We start from the raw sequence: 19,467 nt of genomic DNA on the forward strand, positions 1-19,467 counted from the left end.
TGCTTACAGTTTAATTTTAATTATGTTTCAGAGAATTATTAAAAATATATAGCTTGCATTTGACAAAGGAGAGCTTCCAGAATCTCTCCCATTTCAGTGTTGGATTCGGCTAAAAACTGCTCCAAGTGAAGAAGCTGTGGATTGTGAGCCACAACCTGTAACTATTTTTATTTGTTAAAACTGATCAACTTCAAGCACAGTTTCTAGCATTAACGGTATGTTGTAGTGAGGATGTAAACAAGCATGTAAAAAATGGGAAATGCTGTTTGGCACTGTTAACAATTTAGCTAAAAATTCATATTCATCAGTCAAACCACTGTAAACACACACAATCTTCACCAGCGCTAGCAATGTCTCTCTATGCATTTCATATATTTATTTATTTTCTTTTTGGCTTAGTCCCTTGATTAATACGGGGTTGCCACAGCGCAATGAACTACTAACTTATATAGCACATGTTTTACGCAGCGCATGGCCTTTCAGCTGCAACCCATCTCAGGAAACATCGATACACACTTATTCACACACATACTCTTTGCACAATTTAGCTTACCCTATTCACCTGTACCACATGTCATTGGACTTTTGGGCGAAACCGGAGCACAGGGAGGAAACCCACGCGAACGCAGGGAGAACATGTAAACTCCACACAGAAATGCCAACTGACCCAGCTGAGGCTCGAACCAGCAACCTTCTTGTTGTGAGGCGACAGCACTACCTACTGCACCACCGCAACGCCATTCTATATATATATATATATATATATATATATATATATATATATATATATATATATATATTTTTTTTTTTTTTTTTTTTTTTTACCTTTAGTATAAGGCAGGACTGAAATCATATTAACATGCAGACAATAGCATAAATACGCAGATAATTTCCAGACCGGCTCTAACAGTGTATTTGAAAAGGCGCTGTTCACACAGGCAAGGACGTTTTAGAATTTTTCCAGAAAAGACCGGTCACACATCCAATCCAAAATACTGGTAAATTCTGACATTATTAACCAGAAATGAGCTCTAACAGCTGCGCTTATACTTGTAAACATAGAAGGGGTCGGCCTTTTGTTGATGGTTTCCCTTTTATTTATAGCTTTAGCATTCATGCAGCTGCTTTATGAGACATCCAAAGGCAGAAGCACGAACCGCAGCTAGATGTTTACACATTTGACTACATTACAAATTCTGTGGATGGATAAGTATTGTGAACAACGTGGAGATGTACATAATATATGTGTGTGCTGGTGCTCACACGGTGCACTCGCATCATGTGCACACGCGTCACGCAACTGAAGCAAAGCTTGAAGGTAAACAAACAGCAATTTATCATAAGTATTTTATCAATATTTATTTACACAGTTGGCATTAAGAAGGAGCATACATTATCTGACTAACATCTAGCTGCTAAATGCGTCTGGAAAAATATTCAAAGGCTTTTATTTTCATAAACAGCGCGGGTGTGAAAGCGCCTGTGTGTTCTGATTGGCGTAAGCAGACGTCTCACGTCAGCGCGTTCTAATCGTAAACACGCTCTTTCCAGCATCTTTCCTTCTGCATTCACATACCGCAGCATTCCGGCAAATTACTGATAATGTTACAACTTCTCTTTCCGGAAAATTACCAGAACGAATTTACCGATATTTTCAAAGAGGGCCTGCTCACACATACAGAAGGTCTGTATGTGTAAAGGGGCTATAGTGAGTGAGTTGGATGTTTCCAACTAGGTTCAACAATCAATTTGCTCAACTAATTGAAACTGTCGTTTTTGAGCTATTCATTAACAGAACTGCTTTATAAGAGTCATTTGTTCAAATAAATGGACTGCCCCGGTTGTGTTGTGTTGTTTGTTTGTTTTGGTATGACATTTTGTGTCTTTGTTGCAGCATTCTTCCATTCCCTCTCATCAGAGAAGTAAACTATGAAATAACTCAACAATCCATTTGCCAATGTGGTGAAGTAAACACTGCATTATTAAAATAATTCATCCAATGCAAGACTAAAAGTTAGAGATCTTAAGGGCTAAAGGCTTAATCAACTATCCGATATTTTTCCTGAAAGCCATTGTGTGTGAATACCTTCCTGACATAGAAAAGAGACTCAGTGATAGACAAGAGGAGAGAAGAAACTGAAGCTTTTCTATGAACTCGCAGTGTGTACAATTCCAGCTCTGTGTGTGTGTGTGTTTGAGTGTGTGGCGAGGTCATTCAGCAAATTACAATCTCTATAGTTCATTGTGTTTGTGTGCGTGCGTGCGTGCATTTGTGTGTGTGTGTGTGTGTGTGTGTGTGTGTGTGTGTGTGTGTGTGTGTGTGTGTGTGTGTGTGTGTGTGTGTGTGTGTGTGCGTGCATGCATGAGTGTGTGCTGTTGTGTGTGAATGAGCATGTGGATCTTGTCACGTGTTTAAATGTGCATGTGTGTGTATGCATGAGTGTGTGTGTGGTTGTGTTTTGTGTGTGCACGTGTGTGTCAGTTGTTTGTAAGTCAGTGTGAGTGTGCTGTTGGATTAACTCTACATCGATCTGCTGTCTTCATCATCATTACTACTATGATTAACTGTCATGAAGTAGAGCGAGAGGCGTTTCACAGCGTGTCTAAGAGAGTAGAATTCCCATTCAGTCGTAGAAACCTGCCATTTTCACTCTAGTTTAGGGTTTCTGTCATTTGCATGGAGGGAACAGAAGAGAACAAGTTGTTCTTAACCTGTCTGCATCTCAGACAGACTGACATTTTAACCTCGCTGTTTGTTTGAGTTTTTTAAAGTTTTTGCATTTTGAGTTTTTGAGTTGAGAAGTAATATTGTTTTTAGAAATATTATCATGGCAACTGAAACAAGTTGAAGATATTAATGATTCCCAAGTTTTGAACAAATACATCCATAATAATAAAAATAAACAAGTCTAAAATGCTGCAAAATGTATACATATATGTATATATACATATATAAAATCATAATCACAATTATTTTGGTCATAATTGTAATAACGATTATTCAAAACGATTATCAGTTGAAGTCAAAATTATTAGCCCTCCTGTGATTCTTTTAGTTTTATTTCTAAATATTTCCTAAATTATGTTTAACAGAAAGGAATTTTTAAAATTATTTCCGATAATATTTTTTATTCAGGAGAATGTCTTATTTGTTTTATTTCGGCTAGAATAAAATCAGGTTTAAATATTTTATAACATATTTTAAGGTCAAAATCATTAGCCCCTTAAGCTAGATATTTTTGATTGTCTGCAAAAGAAACTACCGTTATGACTTGCCTAATTATTATTATTATTATTATTATTAATATTATTAATATTATTATTATTGTCAGTATTGTTAATTACCCTAAGTAAGGGTACTTATTATTATTATTATTATTATTATTATTAGTAGTAGTAGTAGTAGTAGTAGTAGTATTATTAATTACCCTAAGTAAGCCTTTGAATATCACTTTAAGCTGAATACTAGTATCTTGAAAAATATCTTGTGAAATATTATGTGCTGTCAGCATAGCAAAGATAAAATAAATCAGTGATTAGAAATTTATGAAATCTATTATGTTTAGAAATGTGTTGAAAAAAATGTCTTTCCATTAAACAGAAATTCGGGGTAAAGGGTTGCTAATAATTCAGGAGGGCTAATAATTCTGACTTCAACTGTATACAGTTGTTTACCTCCCAGTAAATAAGGAAAGGGAAATACATACAATAGAATAAAAATATGAAACAAACTGTGGTTTAAGCATCTTCACTGTAAGAAAATATTTAATTACTGCTACAAAAGTCCTTGAGTCAAGAGCAGTGAGGGGTTTTGTCCTTTTGTTGTTTGATTAAAGATAAAAAAAAGTCGGCAGCAGGAATATTGTCATTTTAAGAGCAGTGCAGTTCTAATTTATGGTTTCTCTTTCACGCGTCTTTTGATTTTGATTAAGATGACTTTAGATGTGTGTGCTCTGCTCGTCTCTGACGGTGTGCGCACAAACACAGCAGCATGTGCTCTTTTGCACTTTTATAAACAAGAATGACTCAAATGTACATCAATGAATGATGCGCATCTCGTGCTGCAAACGTTACATTACAGCACATGCTTTTAGCCATTTTCACATGAAACTGAGTTTTGCAGAGCAACAAATGTGTACAACTGGAAAGGGGGCGGGATATGATACAGTATTCGTTTTATCTTGATTACTGTTTTTTTTTTTTTTTCATAATCATTAGAAGCCAAAATCGAAATCGAATTTTTGATTAATTGCACAATAATGTAGTGGGGAAAATAAATATTGAACTCAGAAAACATGTTTCTAAAGGTGCTGTTGAGCTGAAATTTTCACCAAATGTTGGTAACAACCAAATAATTCATTATATGCTAAGAAAACAAATCTAATTAGTTTACAAATGAAGTTAGATGTTATAAGTAAAAAGTATTGAACACATGAAGAAAGGGAGGTGTAGAAAGGCAGTGAAAGCCCAGACAGCAGCTGAAATCTCTCAGTAGTTTTTCAGCAACTCTCTGCCCTTCCTCAATGTAAATTAATATCAGCTGCTTCAGTTTAACATCTAGCAGGAGGAAGAAAATTAAACTAGGGTTGACATTTCAGCAAGATAATGATGCAAAACACAGCCAAGGAAACTCTCAAATGCTTTCAGAGAAAGCGGTAGAATGGCCCAGCCAATCACCTGACTTGAATCCAATAGAAAATACAAATTAAAGATCAGATTTGATAGACGAGACCCACAGAACCATCAAGATTTTTACACTCTGTTGAAGCCTGTGAAAAACTCTCACCTGAGTAATGCATGTGACTTCATTCTCCATTTGAGAGGCGTCTTTAAGCTGCCATCACATTTCAAAAAAAATTTGTATAAATATTATTTATTGATTTTTGTTATAAGCAAGATCTTTGTACATCAAAAAGCAAGGTTTTATTTAGTGTTTCTTATGTTTTTTTTGTTATTATTATTATAATTTGTCAAATTTATATCCGATATTGATGCAAATTGATTCAAAAGGGAACTCAATCAGTACTATTGACAAATGTTCAGCATTTAACAGGACACATTAAGCTGACTGTAATTAAATCGGTAATATCCAACGTGAGCTGTAATCTAGACACATAAGACACCCGAATAAAAGTGAATGGTAATTTTACCTTTTTAAAAATATATTATTATTGCTTCATAACTCCTGTGGCTAATAGTTTTTAAGCTTTCACTATCATCCTAAAATACTGTAAACAGAGGTGAAGGATGTTTCCATGTGTTTTAATCCTCCAGCACTCTGTCAGTAATCTCTCTCTCTCTCTCTGCAGGATTGTGTAAGTGTGTGTAAGCTCTAATTCTCTGATATGATGATTGTCTGACAGGCAATTAAGCGTGCGCTGCTCAGGGGACGAGAGAGAGATTTGTGCTGTGAAGCTCAGGTTTACTCTAGTGGACTGAAGCACTGCTGCCTTTATTGATTTAAACACACAATAACAAGTGAATGGAAAAACGATGAGGTGAGGACTAAAGATGAGGGAGAGGCTTCCCATTAAGATTTTTAATGACTAAGTATTAATAAAAATATATATTTTTTAATATTTTAAAATATATACTAGACTAAATATATTTTTAAATAATAATAATAATAATATTTATACATTTTAAAAAGTGTAAATGCATTTTTTTATTTTAATAAATTGGCTTTATAACAAAAGCATAAAAATATGTTGTATTAAAATAATATTTATATCTAATAAAATGTATTAAAATAATAATAAAACAAATATGGGGGGAATTTTGTGTCACAGTACCTTGTGTTCTCACTCTCTCCTCCAGTTCTATGTTACAGATTACCTTCAGTTACCTGCTTTTACTCTCAGTCACGAAGTCACAGGTCATGGTTCTGCTGGATTTCCACCTTTCCAAACAGAGATGATCGTGTCAGGCATGGTATGAGTACAACCAGAGATTTTATGTGCAGCCCAGTCCATCCAGCCTTCAGCACATGGGTTGATGTTTATTAGCAAGAGGCCTTCCACCATAGCAGGGTAATCTAAAACAAGGAGAGGATGTAAGCACCGGCTCCAATAGCCATGCCGATCACACTCTTCAGTCCAAAATGTTTCAGGATTGATGGAAGAGTCTCAAATGACCTGTGATTTCGTGACTGACAGTAAAAGCAGGTAACTGAAGGTAATCTGTAACATAGAACTGGAGGAGAGACTGAGAACACAAGGTACAATGACATTTTAAGTAGCAACAAACAAAGGATTATTTAAAAAAAAATTATAAATAATAATAATTTTATAGTTTTTCCTATAATTTTTTTTTCTGGATAAAGTCTTATTTGTTTTATTTCAGCTAGAATAAAAGTAGTTTTTAATAAAAATAAAAAAAACTTGCCTAATTACCCAACTTGACTAATTAACCTAGTTAACCCACTTAAGTCAAGTTCAAGTTCTATTCATTTATATAGCACGTTTCCAACTGCCACAGGGCTGCACAAAGTGCTTTACAGAGAGAAAATAAACACATGATATGAGCATAAAACAGTAAAAACAGCAATAAGCACATAATAGGAAGGAACATAGAAAAATGATCAATAATAGAGCAAAAATAAAAATAAAAAATAGTAATAATAATAATAAAATATTTTTTCCTCATTAAAAGATGCTACCACAGTTGACCAACACTAAACACAATAGAGAACTTGACCGTTTTGATCCCCCTTCCCACTCCCAACACCCCCCCCCCCCCCCCTTCTGAAAGGGAAGGACTTATGCTTCAAAAAGACCTAGAAAATAAATGCGTCTTTTATTTGGACTTAAAAATAGGCAGCGACGAAGCCTTTTTTAACTCTAATGGCAGAGAGTTTCAGAGGCGAGGACCTGCTATGGCAAAAGCACGTTCGCCCCTACTTTTGAGGTGGGCCTTTGGAACTATTTATAAAAACTGATCAGCAGAACGCAAGTGTCTTTGAGGAGTGTAGTTAACAATCAGTTGGGATAAATAATGAGGGCCAAGACCATGTACGGATTTTCACCGGTAGCCAATGTAGAGACCACAGAACAGGAGTGATGTGTGCATATTTCGGGCTTTTAGTTACGAATCTGTACTCTGTAAGAAACTGTAGGGGAGCAATCTGAGACTTAGGCAGCCCAAAATATAGAGAGTTGCAATAAGTGCGTGTATGGCAAAGTCTTTAAATGTCACTTTAAGCTGAATATTAGTATCTTGAAAACTATTTAGAAAAATATTATTCACTGTCATCATGACAAAGGTAAATTAGTTATTATAAATGAGTTATTAAAACTATTACGTTTAGAAATGTGTTGAAAAAAGTCTACTTTTCATTAGACATAAATATACAGGGGGCTAATAATTCAGGAGGGCTAATAATTCTGACTTCAACTGTATGTTTGGATTGAACCTTTAGCGGCAGCATTTTTCACACGGTGTTGGATGAAACGCAGATCAAATCAGAAAGGGGAGTGAATGGTCATGTTCAGGACCTGCTGTGAATCTGAGCTCAGCCTCTCGTAAAGGCCATTTACAGCCCTTGTAAGGGTGTTGTTTCAGTCTCATGTAATCGATAAACGAGTGTGTGTGGGTTTAATGCGCTCTTGCTCAGCACTGAACCTTTCAGAGCCAAAGGCAAAATGTCTTGTGTGTGCCAGTCTGACCATTCCTTCACCAGAGCAAATCCTCATCAAATCAGCTGATATTATTATTTATTCATTCGTTCTCCTGTGGCCTAGTCCTTTTTTCATCAAGTCCTGATAGTGGAATGAACCGCCAACTTATCCAGCATATGTTTTACACAGCAGATGCCCTTCCAGCTGCAACCTATCACTGGGAAACATCCATACACATCATTCACACATATACACTACGACCAATTTAGTTTATTCAATTCACCTGTACCGCATGTCTTTCGACTGTGGGGGAAACCTACGCCAACGTATTGAGAACATGTGAAGTCCACACAGAAATGCTAACTGGCCCAGCCGGGACTCGAACCAGTGACCTTGTTGCTGTGAGGCGACAATGCTAACCACTGAGCCACATTGTCACCCTTAAAAATATTATTATTTTTAAATGATTTATGCAATGATGTCCATGTCATGAAATCTTCAAACATTTTTTTTTTTTTTTTAATTTTCAAAACTCAAAACATTCTTTAAACTTCAGCTTTCACACAGGACTTTATCAGTGTATTGTGATGAGTTTTTCTTGTCCACACTGAAAAAAATGAAACTGTTGCAAATTTATGTTGAATTTAAACAATCAAATTAAATTTAGTAGTGTTTAACTTAATTTGTTTGCTTAAATTCAGCCCATATAAATTGTTTTCAAACACCTAAAATTTTTTGTGAATCCAATAAATTCCAACAAATATTTTTTTAAACAAATATTTTTTTGTGTAGTTAATGGCGTGTTCAACTCTTGTGTGTGATTGTGTGTGCTTTTGTTAGAGAGGGGAAGATGGTGGTTTTGTCTCTCGCCATCGGACTTGCAGAACAAGATGACTTCGCCAACCTTCCAGACCTACAGGAGGCACCAGCGGACACAGAAACACCTCCCACCGACAAACGGTAACGCCTGGTTTATCAGACCCATTCATTTCCGTATAGAGCTGGTAAAACATGCTGGTATATACATGATTCTGGCTGGAAATATTGATTACATCCTCTCCTGGGCAGGAGTTCAGACTCAGAGAATTTTATTTAATTTAATTTTTTATTTTTATCATTACTTATTTATTATTATTTTTTGTTAGTTAGTTAGTTTTGTTTTGTTTTATTGGTTAATTAGTTAATTCATTTTTTCATTGTATTTTATTTTATTATTATATTATTTCCAATGCAATGTTTCCATGAAGTTTGTTGTTTTTTGACTGTTTCCCGTTGTGATAGATTCTATTATCTGAGAAAATAAAATCCATTTCTCTATAGATGGACATTGAAATATGTAAAGGCTATATATAATTCTTTATATGTTTCTAAATAATCCACATGATCAAAAGTTTGTTGTGCACAATCTACTTAATGCCTTCTGATATTTGAATGACAGCTTAATACTTTTTTGTACATAAAAGACCTTTTAGTAAAATGTTTTTTGTTTTGTTTTTTTGCTGTGAAAATTGATTCTTTTCTGATTTGGCAGAATATTCGTCCATATCTCTTTGTTTCAGTGCCTTATAAAAGTGAATTTTTCATATTGTTTTTAAAGTCTGATTTTAATGTTAGAAGTCAGAGTGTTGAGTTAGTGCGCCAGAATTGTTGCCTGGAAAATATCAATTTGTCATATTCTGTCGGTTTTGGCAGTAAATAAGAATTTTGAGTCAGTAAGATTTTTCTGTTAGTTGCCAGAATTTTCAGTTGGTGTGACAAAATATGGAGTAAGTCAGAATTTTGAGTTAGTAAGCCAGAACTGTTAATTTCAGAAAATTCTGTTTGCTCATCACAGTTATGAGGAAGTCAAAATTTTGAGCTAATCAGAATTTTGAGCTAGTGAGACAGAATTGTGAATTAATAATTCTGAATTTTGAGCTAGTGAGACAGAATTGTGAATTAATAAGTCAGAATTTTGAGCTAGTGAGACAGAATTGTGAATTAATAAGTCAGAATTTTGAGCTAGTGAGCCAGAATTGTGAATTAGGTTGGTCCGAATTTTGTAGTCAGTAAGACAGAATTTTAAGTTAGTAAAAGATTATTTTTAATAAGCCAAAATTTTGAATTAGTAAGCCATAATTTTGTCAGTAAGTCAGAATTGTAATTTAGTAAGTCAGAATTTTGAGTTTATAAAAGAGAAATTTTATAAAGTCAGAATTTTGAGTAAGTAAACAAGAGTTTTGAGTTGGTAAGTCTGAATGTTAAGTTAGTACGCCAGAATTTTGAGACAGTAAGAGAATTTTGAATCAGTAAGCCAGAATTTTCAGTTTGTAAGTTCGAATTTTGAGTAAGTGAGCCAGAATTATGAATTGGTAAGCCAGACTTTTGAATCAGTAAGCATGGACTTTGAGTTAGTAAGTCAGAATTTTGAGCCAGTAAGCCAGAATTATCAATTGGTAAGTCCGAATTCTGAGTAAGCTAGAATTTTGAGTTAGTAAGAAAGAATTTTTAATAAGTCAGAATTCTGAGTTAGTCAGAATTTCTTTTAAATAAGTCAGAATTTTAGTCAGTAAGCCAGAATTTTGAATCAGTAAGCCAAGATTTTGAGTTAGTACTGTAAGTCAGAATTTTGAAATTAATAATTTAGAATTTTGAGTCTGTAACAACCAGCCAGAATTTTGAATTAAGTCAGAAGTTTCAGTCTGCAAGTCAAAACTTTGAGTTATTAAGTCAGGATTTTTAGTTAGTAAGCTTATTTAATCAGCTGTCCAGCAATGTGTAAATCTCAATTTCCAAAAAAGGACACCAGTGACTGTTTTTTAGGTCAAGGGTAACAATATATCCCTGTTCAAACATCTTCTAAAAGTGTCTTTTCCACGACAGCTTCCCTTCAACAGTAAACAGTTAAAGTGTGAGCTGTGTTTTTGCTAATCAAGTCCTCAACCCACTCAAACTCCTGACAGAATCAATGACTGTCCTTGTGTGTCTTAAGCTGTTGATCAATCACAATGTCAATAGTATCGGCCAGTTTAAAGCCTCTCCTCACATCATTTGACTTTAGGCAAGTGTCGACATTTACCCAATGAGGAAATAAGCAGCAGATGTGCGTTCTCTGTGTGGGAATGCTAAAAAAAAAGTAGGCACGCTAATGCTAATGTTGTTATTATTATTCATGAATCTTTTTTGTGCAGGTTTGTTTGTTCTTGCGATCTTATCAGGCTCATTTGGTGTGGCATTTTGGAGTTTTTGCACTATCATCTCACATCCCTTTGGTAGTTTCTGTGTGTGTGTGTGTGTGTGTGTGTGTGTGTGTGTGTGTGTGTGTGTGTGTGTGTGTGTGTGTGTGTGTGTGTGTGTGTGTGTGTGTGTGTTGTGTGTGTGTGTGTGTGTGTGTGTGTGTGTGTGTGTGTGTGTGTGTGTGTGTGCGTGCGTGTGTGCGTGCGTGCGTGCGTGCATGCGTGCGTGTGTGTGTGTGTGTGCGCGTGATCAGTGTTTCAGCAAGGTGTCAGGATCACAGTGGGAGTTTGCTGATTATAAGAGACTCTAAAAATACTGTAAAAAAAAAAAGTACTGACTAAAAATACACCCTCCACTATCACACACACACAAGCAACACACAAGTATTGTATCTCTCTCACACACACAGTGACATGCACAAATACACAAACATACACATGCACACACAAGTATCTCAAACACATGCATACACAATGATACACACGCAAACATTGCATCACATACACACAAGCATCACACACACACACACCCACACACACAAGCATCACATACAGACAAACATGTACGCACAATATACAGACGTACACAACACACATACAAATACAAGCATTGCAAAAACACACACACACACACACACACACACACACACACACACATACACACATACATTCACACGCACACATATTGTACATCACACACATTTATACACAGATACCGGCACGCACACTCAAACACATTTCATGTGCACACACACATACACAAACAAGCATCACACACAAATTTATGCACAGGCCCCAGCGCACACATACACACACATGCATCACACACACATTTATACACAGGCACCGGCGCACACATACACACACATGCATCACACACATATATACACAAAAATCCGGTGCACGTACGTACGTACATACAGTACACATACAAGCATCTAACACACAAAAGCATCACACACACTCACACACAGATACTGATGCAGTCATGCACACACACACACACATACATACATACACATAGAGTACACATACACACACATATACATAGCCAGCACATTATACACAGACACTGGTGCACACACACACACACACACACACACAAAAGCATCACACACAGACATTGATGCAGTCATGCACGCACACATACACTCACACACACACACACACACAAAAGCATCACACACAGACACTGATGCAGTCACGCACACAAACACACACACACACACACATATACACAAACTAGCATCACACACAGGTACCCATACAATTACAAACAAGCTTTGCGTCACGCACTTATACACTGGCACACACACACACACACAAACAAACTGCCTGTCTTCACTCTTTAACTACGCATCAGCCTACACAAACTCACACACGCACACACATATGCACAAACACACAAACAGGCATCACACACACACACACACACACACACACACACAAACAAGCATCACACACACATTTATACACAGACACTTGCACAAACTGCCTGGAGATGAAGTCTCGGCTCCCTAAACACACATCAGCCCACACACACACACACACACTAACACACGCACACACACACACACACACACACACACAGCATTTTCTAATCAGACTCACTCTGAGTTCAGCGTCTCTCCACATCAGACTAGTTAAACTGGAGTGTGTTGAAGGTCTGTGTGTGTGTTTTCATCCCACTCCAGCAAGTTTCACTACACATCCGGTCAGGACTCTTACTCCGTGTCCATCTGCTCCCAATTTATAATCATCTCCATCCCGTCTGCTCAAACCACGGCCATTCACACAATCTGCTGTGATCAGGGCTAAACCTGCACACGTGAGCTCATTGTTTACATTGTCATTTCCATAAGAAGTCAAATCTAAGGGCCACCTATTGTACCCTTTTTTTTAAGATTTAATATATGCGTTTTGTGTATCTAAAATGTGTCGGTAAAGTTTCAGCTCAAAACACCCATCAGATAATTTATTATAGATTTTAGAGCTTATAATAATTAGCTCTGAGCACCTTATAAAGGCCTGTGCCTTTAATGCTGGTTCTCCCCACCCACCGTTCCCACGTGCCTGTCAGAGTGTGCCCCAATCTCTGCCTCGACTGCATCAGATAAACAGCACAGTGACAGACATAAAGGAAGCAGATCTGACGTAGCGTTTGTGAGAAATACTACAGAGAAGAAGTGTTTTCTAAATTTACTCTGACTTGTATTTCATTGAAGACAGTGTCTTCTTCTTCTTCTTTGGCCTTAGACCCGTATGGTTGCGGGGTCGGCTCTTTGGAACAAGTCCTCCATTTAGTCCATATGATAACGACCTTTTTACACATTCCGGCCAGCCTGTCAACCTCACACACTCATACACTACGGACAATTTAGCCTAAACAATTCACCTGCAGCATGTCTTTGGACTGTGGGGGAAAACGGAGGAAACCGGAAACCGGAGGAAACCGGAAACCGGAGGAAACCTACGCGAACCCCGGGAAACCCACGCGAACCCAGGGAGAACATGCAAACTCCTCACAGAATTGCCAACTGAGGATCGAACCAGCCACCTTCTTGCTGTGAGGCGACAGCACTACCTACTGCGCCACTGCTTCGCCCCTTCATTGAAGACAGTTTATTCTAAATAAACACATATTCTGATTTTGGCTCTTGCAACAAATTTCAAAAAAAGTTGGTGCAGTAAAGCATTTTTCCAATTTGTAATGTTGCCATAAATTTTCACAACACTTAACATGTTTAGGGATTGAAGAGTTTCAGGTGTAATTTTGTACTGCAAACAAGCCTTAAGTTGTGTCTTAAGCAGCAGTACAGGGTTTTCATTGTCGCTTTTTGCTCTTCAAAATCCGCCACAGATTCTTTATTGTAGACAATTCAGGACTGCAGATAGGCCAGTCAAGTACCTGTATCTTCTTTCTTCACAGCCAGAAGTTTGCAATGTGTGTAGAATGTGTAGAATGAACTACGCATCTGCGTCTAATTTTCACGAACAATACCTGAAATAGGCGACGCAGTGGCACAGTGGGTAGCACGTTCGCCTCACAGAGAGAAGTTCGCTGGGTCGCTGGTTCGAGCCTCGGCTCAGTTGGCGTTTCTGTGTGGAGTTTGCATGTTCTCCCTGCGTTTGCGTGGGTTTCCTCCAGGTTTTCCGGAGATGGGTTGAAGCTGGAAAGACATCCGCTGCGTAAAAACTTGCTGGATAAGTTGGTGGTTCATTCCGCTGTGGCGACCCTGGATTAATAAAGGGACTAAGCCAACAAGAAAATGAATGAATGAATGAATGAATACCTGAAATACTGATTCATTTGACCACAGTACACATTTTAACTTGTAATGGTCCATCCAAAATGCTTCCGAGCCACTGTCAACCTTTTAGCACATTACAGTTTTTCTGTAACTGTAACTCAACTGCCATTTGTGGATGTAACTACATACAGTATTGTGGCATTCATCTTCATTTTTATTTGTGCTTTCCATACTGTTCCAACTATTTCTGATTTGGGGTTGTAGTTAGTATGGTAACACGTTAGTTTAAGTAACAATCCACACAATTTACTACTGGCTTATTACTAGCTTATTTTAAAGATATGAACTGTTTATTAGCAGTATTAGACGTATGACCTTATTCTACATCCCTAATCCTACCCAACATTTAAGCTCAACTTCTACTTTACTAACTATTAAAAAGTGGCTAATAGGGTATATGCCGAAGCATGCTAATAGGACTTTTAATTTGCCAGTAACCTGGTTTAAGTGCTTCCGGTCAACTATATGCCAATGCAAAAATTGGTGCATTTTAGGTCAGTTTTCTTTAAATATCAGCGATCTCCACTGCCTGAGTGATATCCGATATAAAGTGAGTCTCAGATTGTACAAGAAGCACTGCAGTAAATTACATTTTTCCCCGCCATGTCTTTATAATATGAGCATTTATTTTACCCCCAGTATATTCAATGGAGCTTCTGCGCTAACCTGCCGATTCTGAAGGGCGTGTGCGAGTAAACAGATTTTTGTCTTGTTTTACACTTGAGCAACTAAATGAAAGCCTAAGTTTATTTAACTTATGTATTTTAATTACATTACAACATTGATGCTGTAAAAGGAACCGTAAAAATTAGAAAAAAATTCACAATTACAGGTCACCAGAAGTTTAGCAATATGGGAAAACACTAGCTCGGCATCTACCCTATTGGTAGTTTATTGAGCTGAAAGTTTTATTTAATGGTTTGGTTAGTTTGTTAATAGCATGAATTATATATTAAAATAAATAGTGAGTCTACTACTACTATATTAAAAAATAAAAAAGTAATAATTAAAATATAACTATTATTTCATATAGAGTTGAAGTCAGAATTATTAGACCCCCGTTTACTTTTTTTCTCAAATTTCTTTTTAACGGATAGAAGATGTTTTCAACACATTTCTAAACATAATAGAATTTTTAATTTAATAACTCATTTCCAATAACTGATTTATCTTTGTCATGATGACAGTAAATGATATTTGACTAGATATTTTTCAAGACACTTCTATACAGCTTAAAGTGACATTTAAAAGCTTAACTAGGTTAATAAGGTTAACTAGGCAGGTTAGGGTAATTATGCAAGTTATTGAATAATGATGGTTTGTTCTGTAGACTATCAAAAAAAATGCTTAAAGGGGCTAATAACTTTGTCCTTAAAATGGTGTTTAAAAAATTAAAAACTGCTTTTATTCCAGCAGAAAAAAATTTAAATTAGACTTTCTCTAGAAGAAATATTATTATCAGACAAACTCTGAAAATGTATTTGCTCTGTTAAACATAATTTAGAAAATATTAAATAAAGAAAAAAAATGAAAGGGGAGCTAATAATTTTGACAAATTTAAATATATAAATCACCCGAAAGTCATATTACTAAATTAATAAATTAGTTAATAAATGAATTCATTTTACATAAAATAAATGTACCAGGCAGCACGTGTAAACACACTACATCTACAGTTTTTCAATTTTGTATTTTGACAAATATTTTTTCTTAAGTTTTGATGTCTATTTTCAATGCAAAGCCACCTGAGATTTTATGCAAAAAGATATAACAGCTTTTTTGTTTGTTTTGTTGTATGAACAGTAGATAGATATAATAAACAAAACTAAATAATTTATTTATTGCACGATTATTGCATGTTAATTGCAGTTTATTGCAAATTTGGAAGCATACCTTGCAAAAATACCCTAAATCAGATTTTAAAGTAGAGGAGTTGTTTCAAAATAGATTGAAATATATCTCAAGACTACATGGAACTGTGCTGCACCAACGATTCACTGATAGCAGAATACCTCACACTGACAAATCATGCGTTTAGTTCTGCTCCTCAGCAAATATAATGTTGTCCTGCAAAAATCAGTGAGTGTTTGAAAGGGTCGACGATCTCCATCTCTGTGTGTGTGTGTGTGTGTGTGTGTGTGTGTGTGTGTGTGTGTGTGTGTGTGTGTGTGTGTGTGTGTGCGTGTGTGTGTGTGTGTGTGTGCGCCGCGAGCGCCCTCAGCTATTGTTTTCCACAAACCTATTAACAGGCAGAGTCATTTATCCTGGAAGGAAGTTTGCTTTCTCGACAGCCTGTCCTTCTGCTTTATGTTGACGTATTAAACTCCTGTAGGAAACCCAAGAGGACACACCCACTCTGAGCTCTGTGGCCAATCAGCATCAAGAGTGATGATGATGAGTGCGCTGACGGTCTCTCTGGGGATTTGGATCTTGAGTAAAAGCTGCGCTCAGACAAACAGAGCTGTTTCATACTGTCTACTTAAACAACATCCTGTCTGAAATAAATCCTTATATGCTGATTTTAACACTGCATAGTGTCTCAGTGGTTAGCACTGTCGCCTCACCGCAAGAAGGTCACTGGTTCGAGTCCCGGCTGAACCAGTTGTCATATCTGTGTGGAGTTTTCTTGTTCTCCCTGTGTTGGTGTGGGTTTCCTCTGGGTGCTCCGGTTTCCCCCACAGTCTAAAGACATGCGCTACAATTAACTAAACTAAATTAACTGTAATGTATATGTGTGAATGAGTGTGTATGGGTGTTTTCCAGTACTGGGTTGCGGCTGGAAGGGCATCCACTGCGTACAACATATCCTGGAATAGTTGGCAGATCATTCCACTGTGGCAACCTCCTAAATAGAGACTTAGGCCCAGTTTACACTTTTGCATTTTAGTTTTAAAATGCAAATGTTTGGCTACAGTTACACCTTCTGTCCACACTACTCCAAAGTTTTTGAACGCCAAAAATGCAGCGTTTTGTAAACGCTGAAGAGGCCATTTTGGTTTTAAAACGCTGCTGCTCTGTGTCAGTGTGGATAGGGGAAAAAAGGAGACATCTTAAAACGGAGGAGGGGCTGCAGACATTCACCTATCTGATTCGGGCTTTTACCTCAATATTAGGCTAGTGCACAAAATTCAGTCTTGCATCCTCTCCTTGTAAGTTCAGACTTTGCATATTTGATATGGAAAACAAACTCCCGAGGACACAGCGAGTAAATCTTCAAAGGGAACAGTGTACTTTATAACCTCATTTGCATCACCCAGGCTATGTTGTTTTACTTTCTTAACAAGAAAATGAAAACATGATATAGGGAGCTTGCTATTTTCATTTCGAACTTAAAGGTGCAGTAGGTGATCTGCCAAAATGCTAACCACTTAATTATCTTTGGACGGTGGGGAGGAACTGTGATTCAAAGCCACACCTCATGAAATTACGAATGCGTGCACCGCATCACAATAGCAGACAACCCACTAGTTCATGTCATTTGCCAGTTAGAAATGTAACAGTTAATGTTTGGCTGGCGTCATGCAGGAGTTACATTTATTACTAAGCCATACTTGCATGCTATTTCAGAGCGAATATTCAGAGTAGCATGGTTAACAGTATAGGAAGGCTGTCATTGTTCAGAAATGAACCAATGTGAATATAAAAGCAACATCAGCTCAGTAAAGCAGTCTAAGCGGAATAGCGTTATTTACTGATGATTTGTATTTAAACTAAATAAAAATCTACATTATGGATGCTGTCAAAGGTCCTTTATGAAACTGAAAATAGTCACATCAATCTTTCGCCGGGAGATTTCAGTGGCTGAACAACACGTCTGTGCATATACGCCATTCATAACACAACACAATCTAACATAAGCTTGGCCTGACTAAAATAGCTTTAAAAGGAACATTACCTGTTTAACAGTAATACTTCAGCCATGGTGTTGCGTGCAAAAGTAACTCCAATGTTCATTCAGGATTTTTAAAAGTTTCAATTCAGTATTTGATATCACTACGTCTGTGATTGTCGGCGCTCATGCCACACGCAAATCTGTGTGAATGCGCAGAAGTCCAAATCTACATTTGCTGAAAGACTGTTTGAGCTACTTATCAGAATTATGGAAGATGTCAGCCCAACAATATTTAATTGGATGAACATTTTTTAGATTTATGCTTCATCCAGAATATAAAAATACAAATAAACACATTTAGATAATTTACTTTAATCATTACTATTGGAGTGTGAAGAAACTTTCAACCAGCACAACAAAAATGTTTCTGAAGACAATCACCTACTGCACCTTTAACTTTACAGACACTAAAAATGTTGAAGTGTCATGTTTTAATGACCGTCATCTTCACTGCATGCATATTTATAACAAAACGGAGCCTAAAACATTACTGCCTCCTTTCATTTTCTTCTAAAAATATGGAGCATACCCTTTCCTTTGCTAGTTTTAATAATCAATAGTTGCCATTATAAAAGTATAACGTACAATAAGTTTATACAATATAGGCAAGCCGTTTGTCAAATAAGCAGAGTCAGCGTGGGTGGTTTAGGCATGGGACGATAACTATCTCCAAGGTAAAGCTTTAGAGCAGGGGTGTCAAACTCAATTCCTGGAGGGCCGAAGCCCTGCACAGTTTAGTTCCAACCCTGCTCCAACACACTTACCTGTAGGTTTCAAACAAGCCTGAAGGACTCAATTAGTTTGATCAGGTGTGTTTAATTAGGAACTAATTAAATTTAATTGGAACTAAACTGTGCAGAGCTGCGGCCCTTTTGGAACAGAGTTTGACACCTGTGTTTTAGAGAATTCAAGGTTTTAAAACCGTCAACATTTTCTGCTTTACCGTTCCTAAGGAATGTGTATGATTTTTTTATTTACATTTTTTAGGACAACAGAATCTCCAGCAGAAAATATATTCAAAGATGCCATTTTAAATTGTAAAGAAATCTGTGTTTTTGGAACTAATGAAGACAGCAGAAGTCAATGATTGTTTTGAATTATTTAGTCTGACATGTTTACTGCTCCAAAATATTTTAAAGCTTCTCAAAATAAAATGTATTGTGTTTAAAAGAGAAAAACCCAGGCATATTAAAAGAAGTTATTTTAGAGCAGTAACCACAAAATCGTGAAACCGTTATATTTTTATCCAAGGTCATCATACTGTCAGAATCTTACACCGGCTCATGCCAAGCATGGTTACATTACCTTACCTTTGCGCTTAGCCAAAACATGTTAGCTGAAAACAAGTAATAGATTCAAAAGACCAATGTGTCGTTAGATAGAGGCTAGATAAATAAATATCACGTTTAGCAATAGTGAGATGAAATCCAGTG

At 36.6% G+C, this 19,467-nt stretch overlaps 1 protein-coding gene and 1 long non-coding RNA gene across 4 annotated transcripts in view; one reads left to right on the forward strand and one right to left on the reverse strand.

Annotated features, from left to right (window-relative positions):
* The window catches only part of syt7b (synaptotagmin VIIb), a 291,633-nt gene that overhangs the window by 204,424 nt on the left and 67,742 nt on the right, over window positions 1-19,467 (forward strand). For all 3 annotated transcript variants that reach the window (XM_087258665.1, XM_087258666.1, NM_001245957.1), the window contains 1 exon segment: window positions 8,457-8,576. In XM_087258665.1, the coding sequence (XP_087114791.1) occupies window positions 8,457-8,576 (120 nt within the window).
* Window positions 1-19,467, reverse strand: part of LOC141375314 (uncharacterized) — a 76,773-nt gene that overhangs the window by 2,880 nt on the left and 54,426 nt on the right. The gene's annotated exons all lie outside the window — the stretch shown is intronic.

Source organism: Danio rerio, chromosome 7 (genome assembly GCF_052040795.2).
Source record: "Danio rerio strain M-AB ecotype USA chromosome 7, GRCz13ab, whole genome shotgun sequence".
Lineage (NCBI taxonomy): Eukaryota > Metazoa > Chordata > Actinopteri > Cypriniformes > Danionidae > Danio > Danio rerio.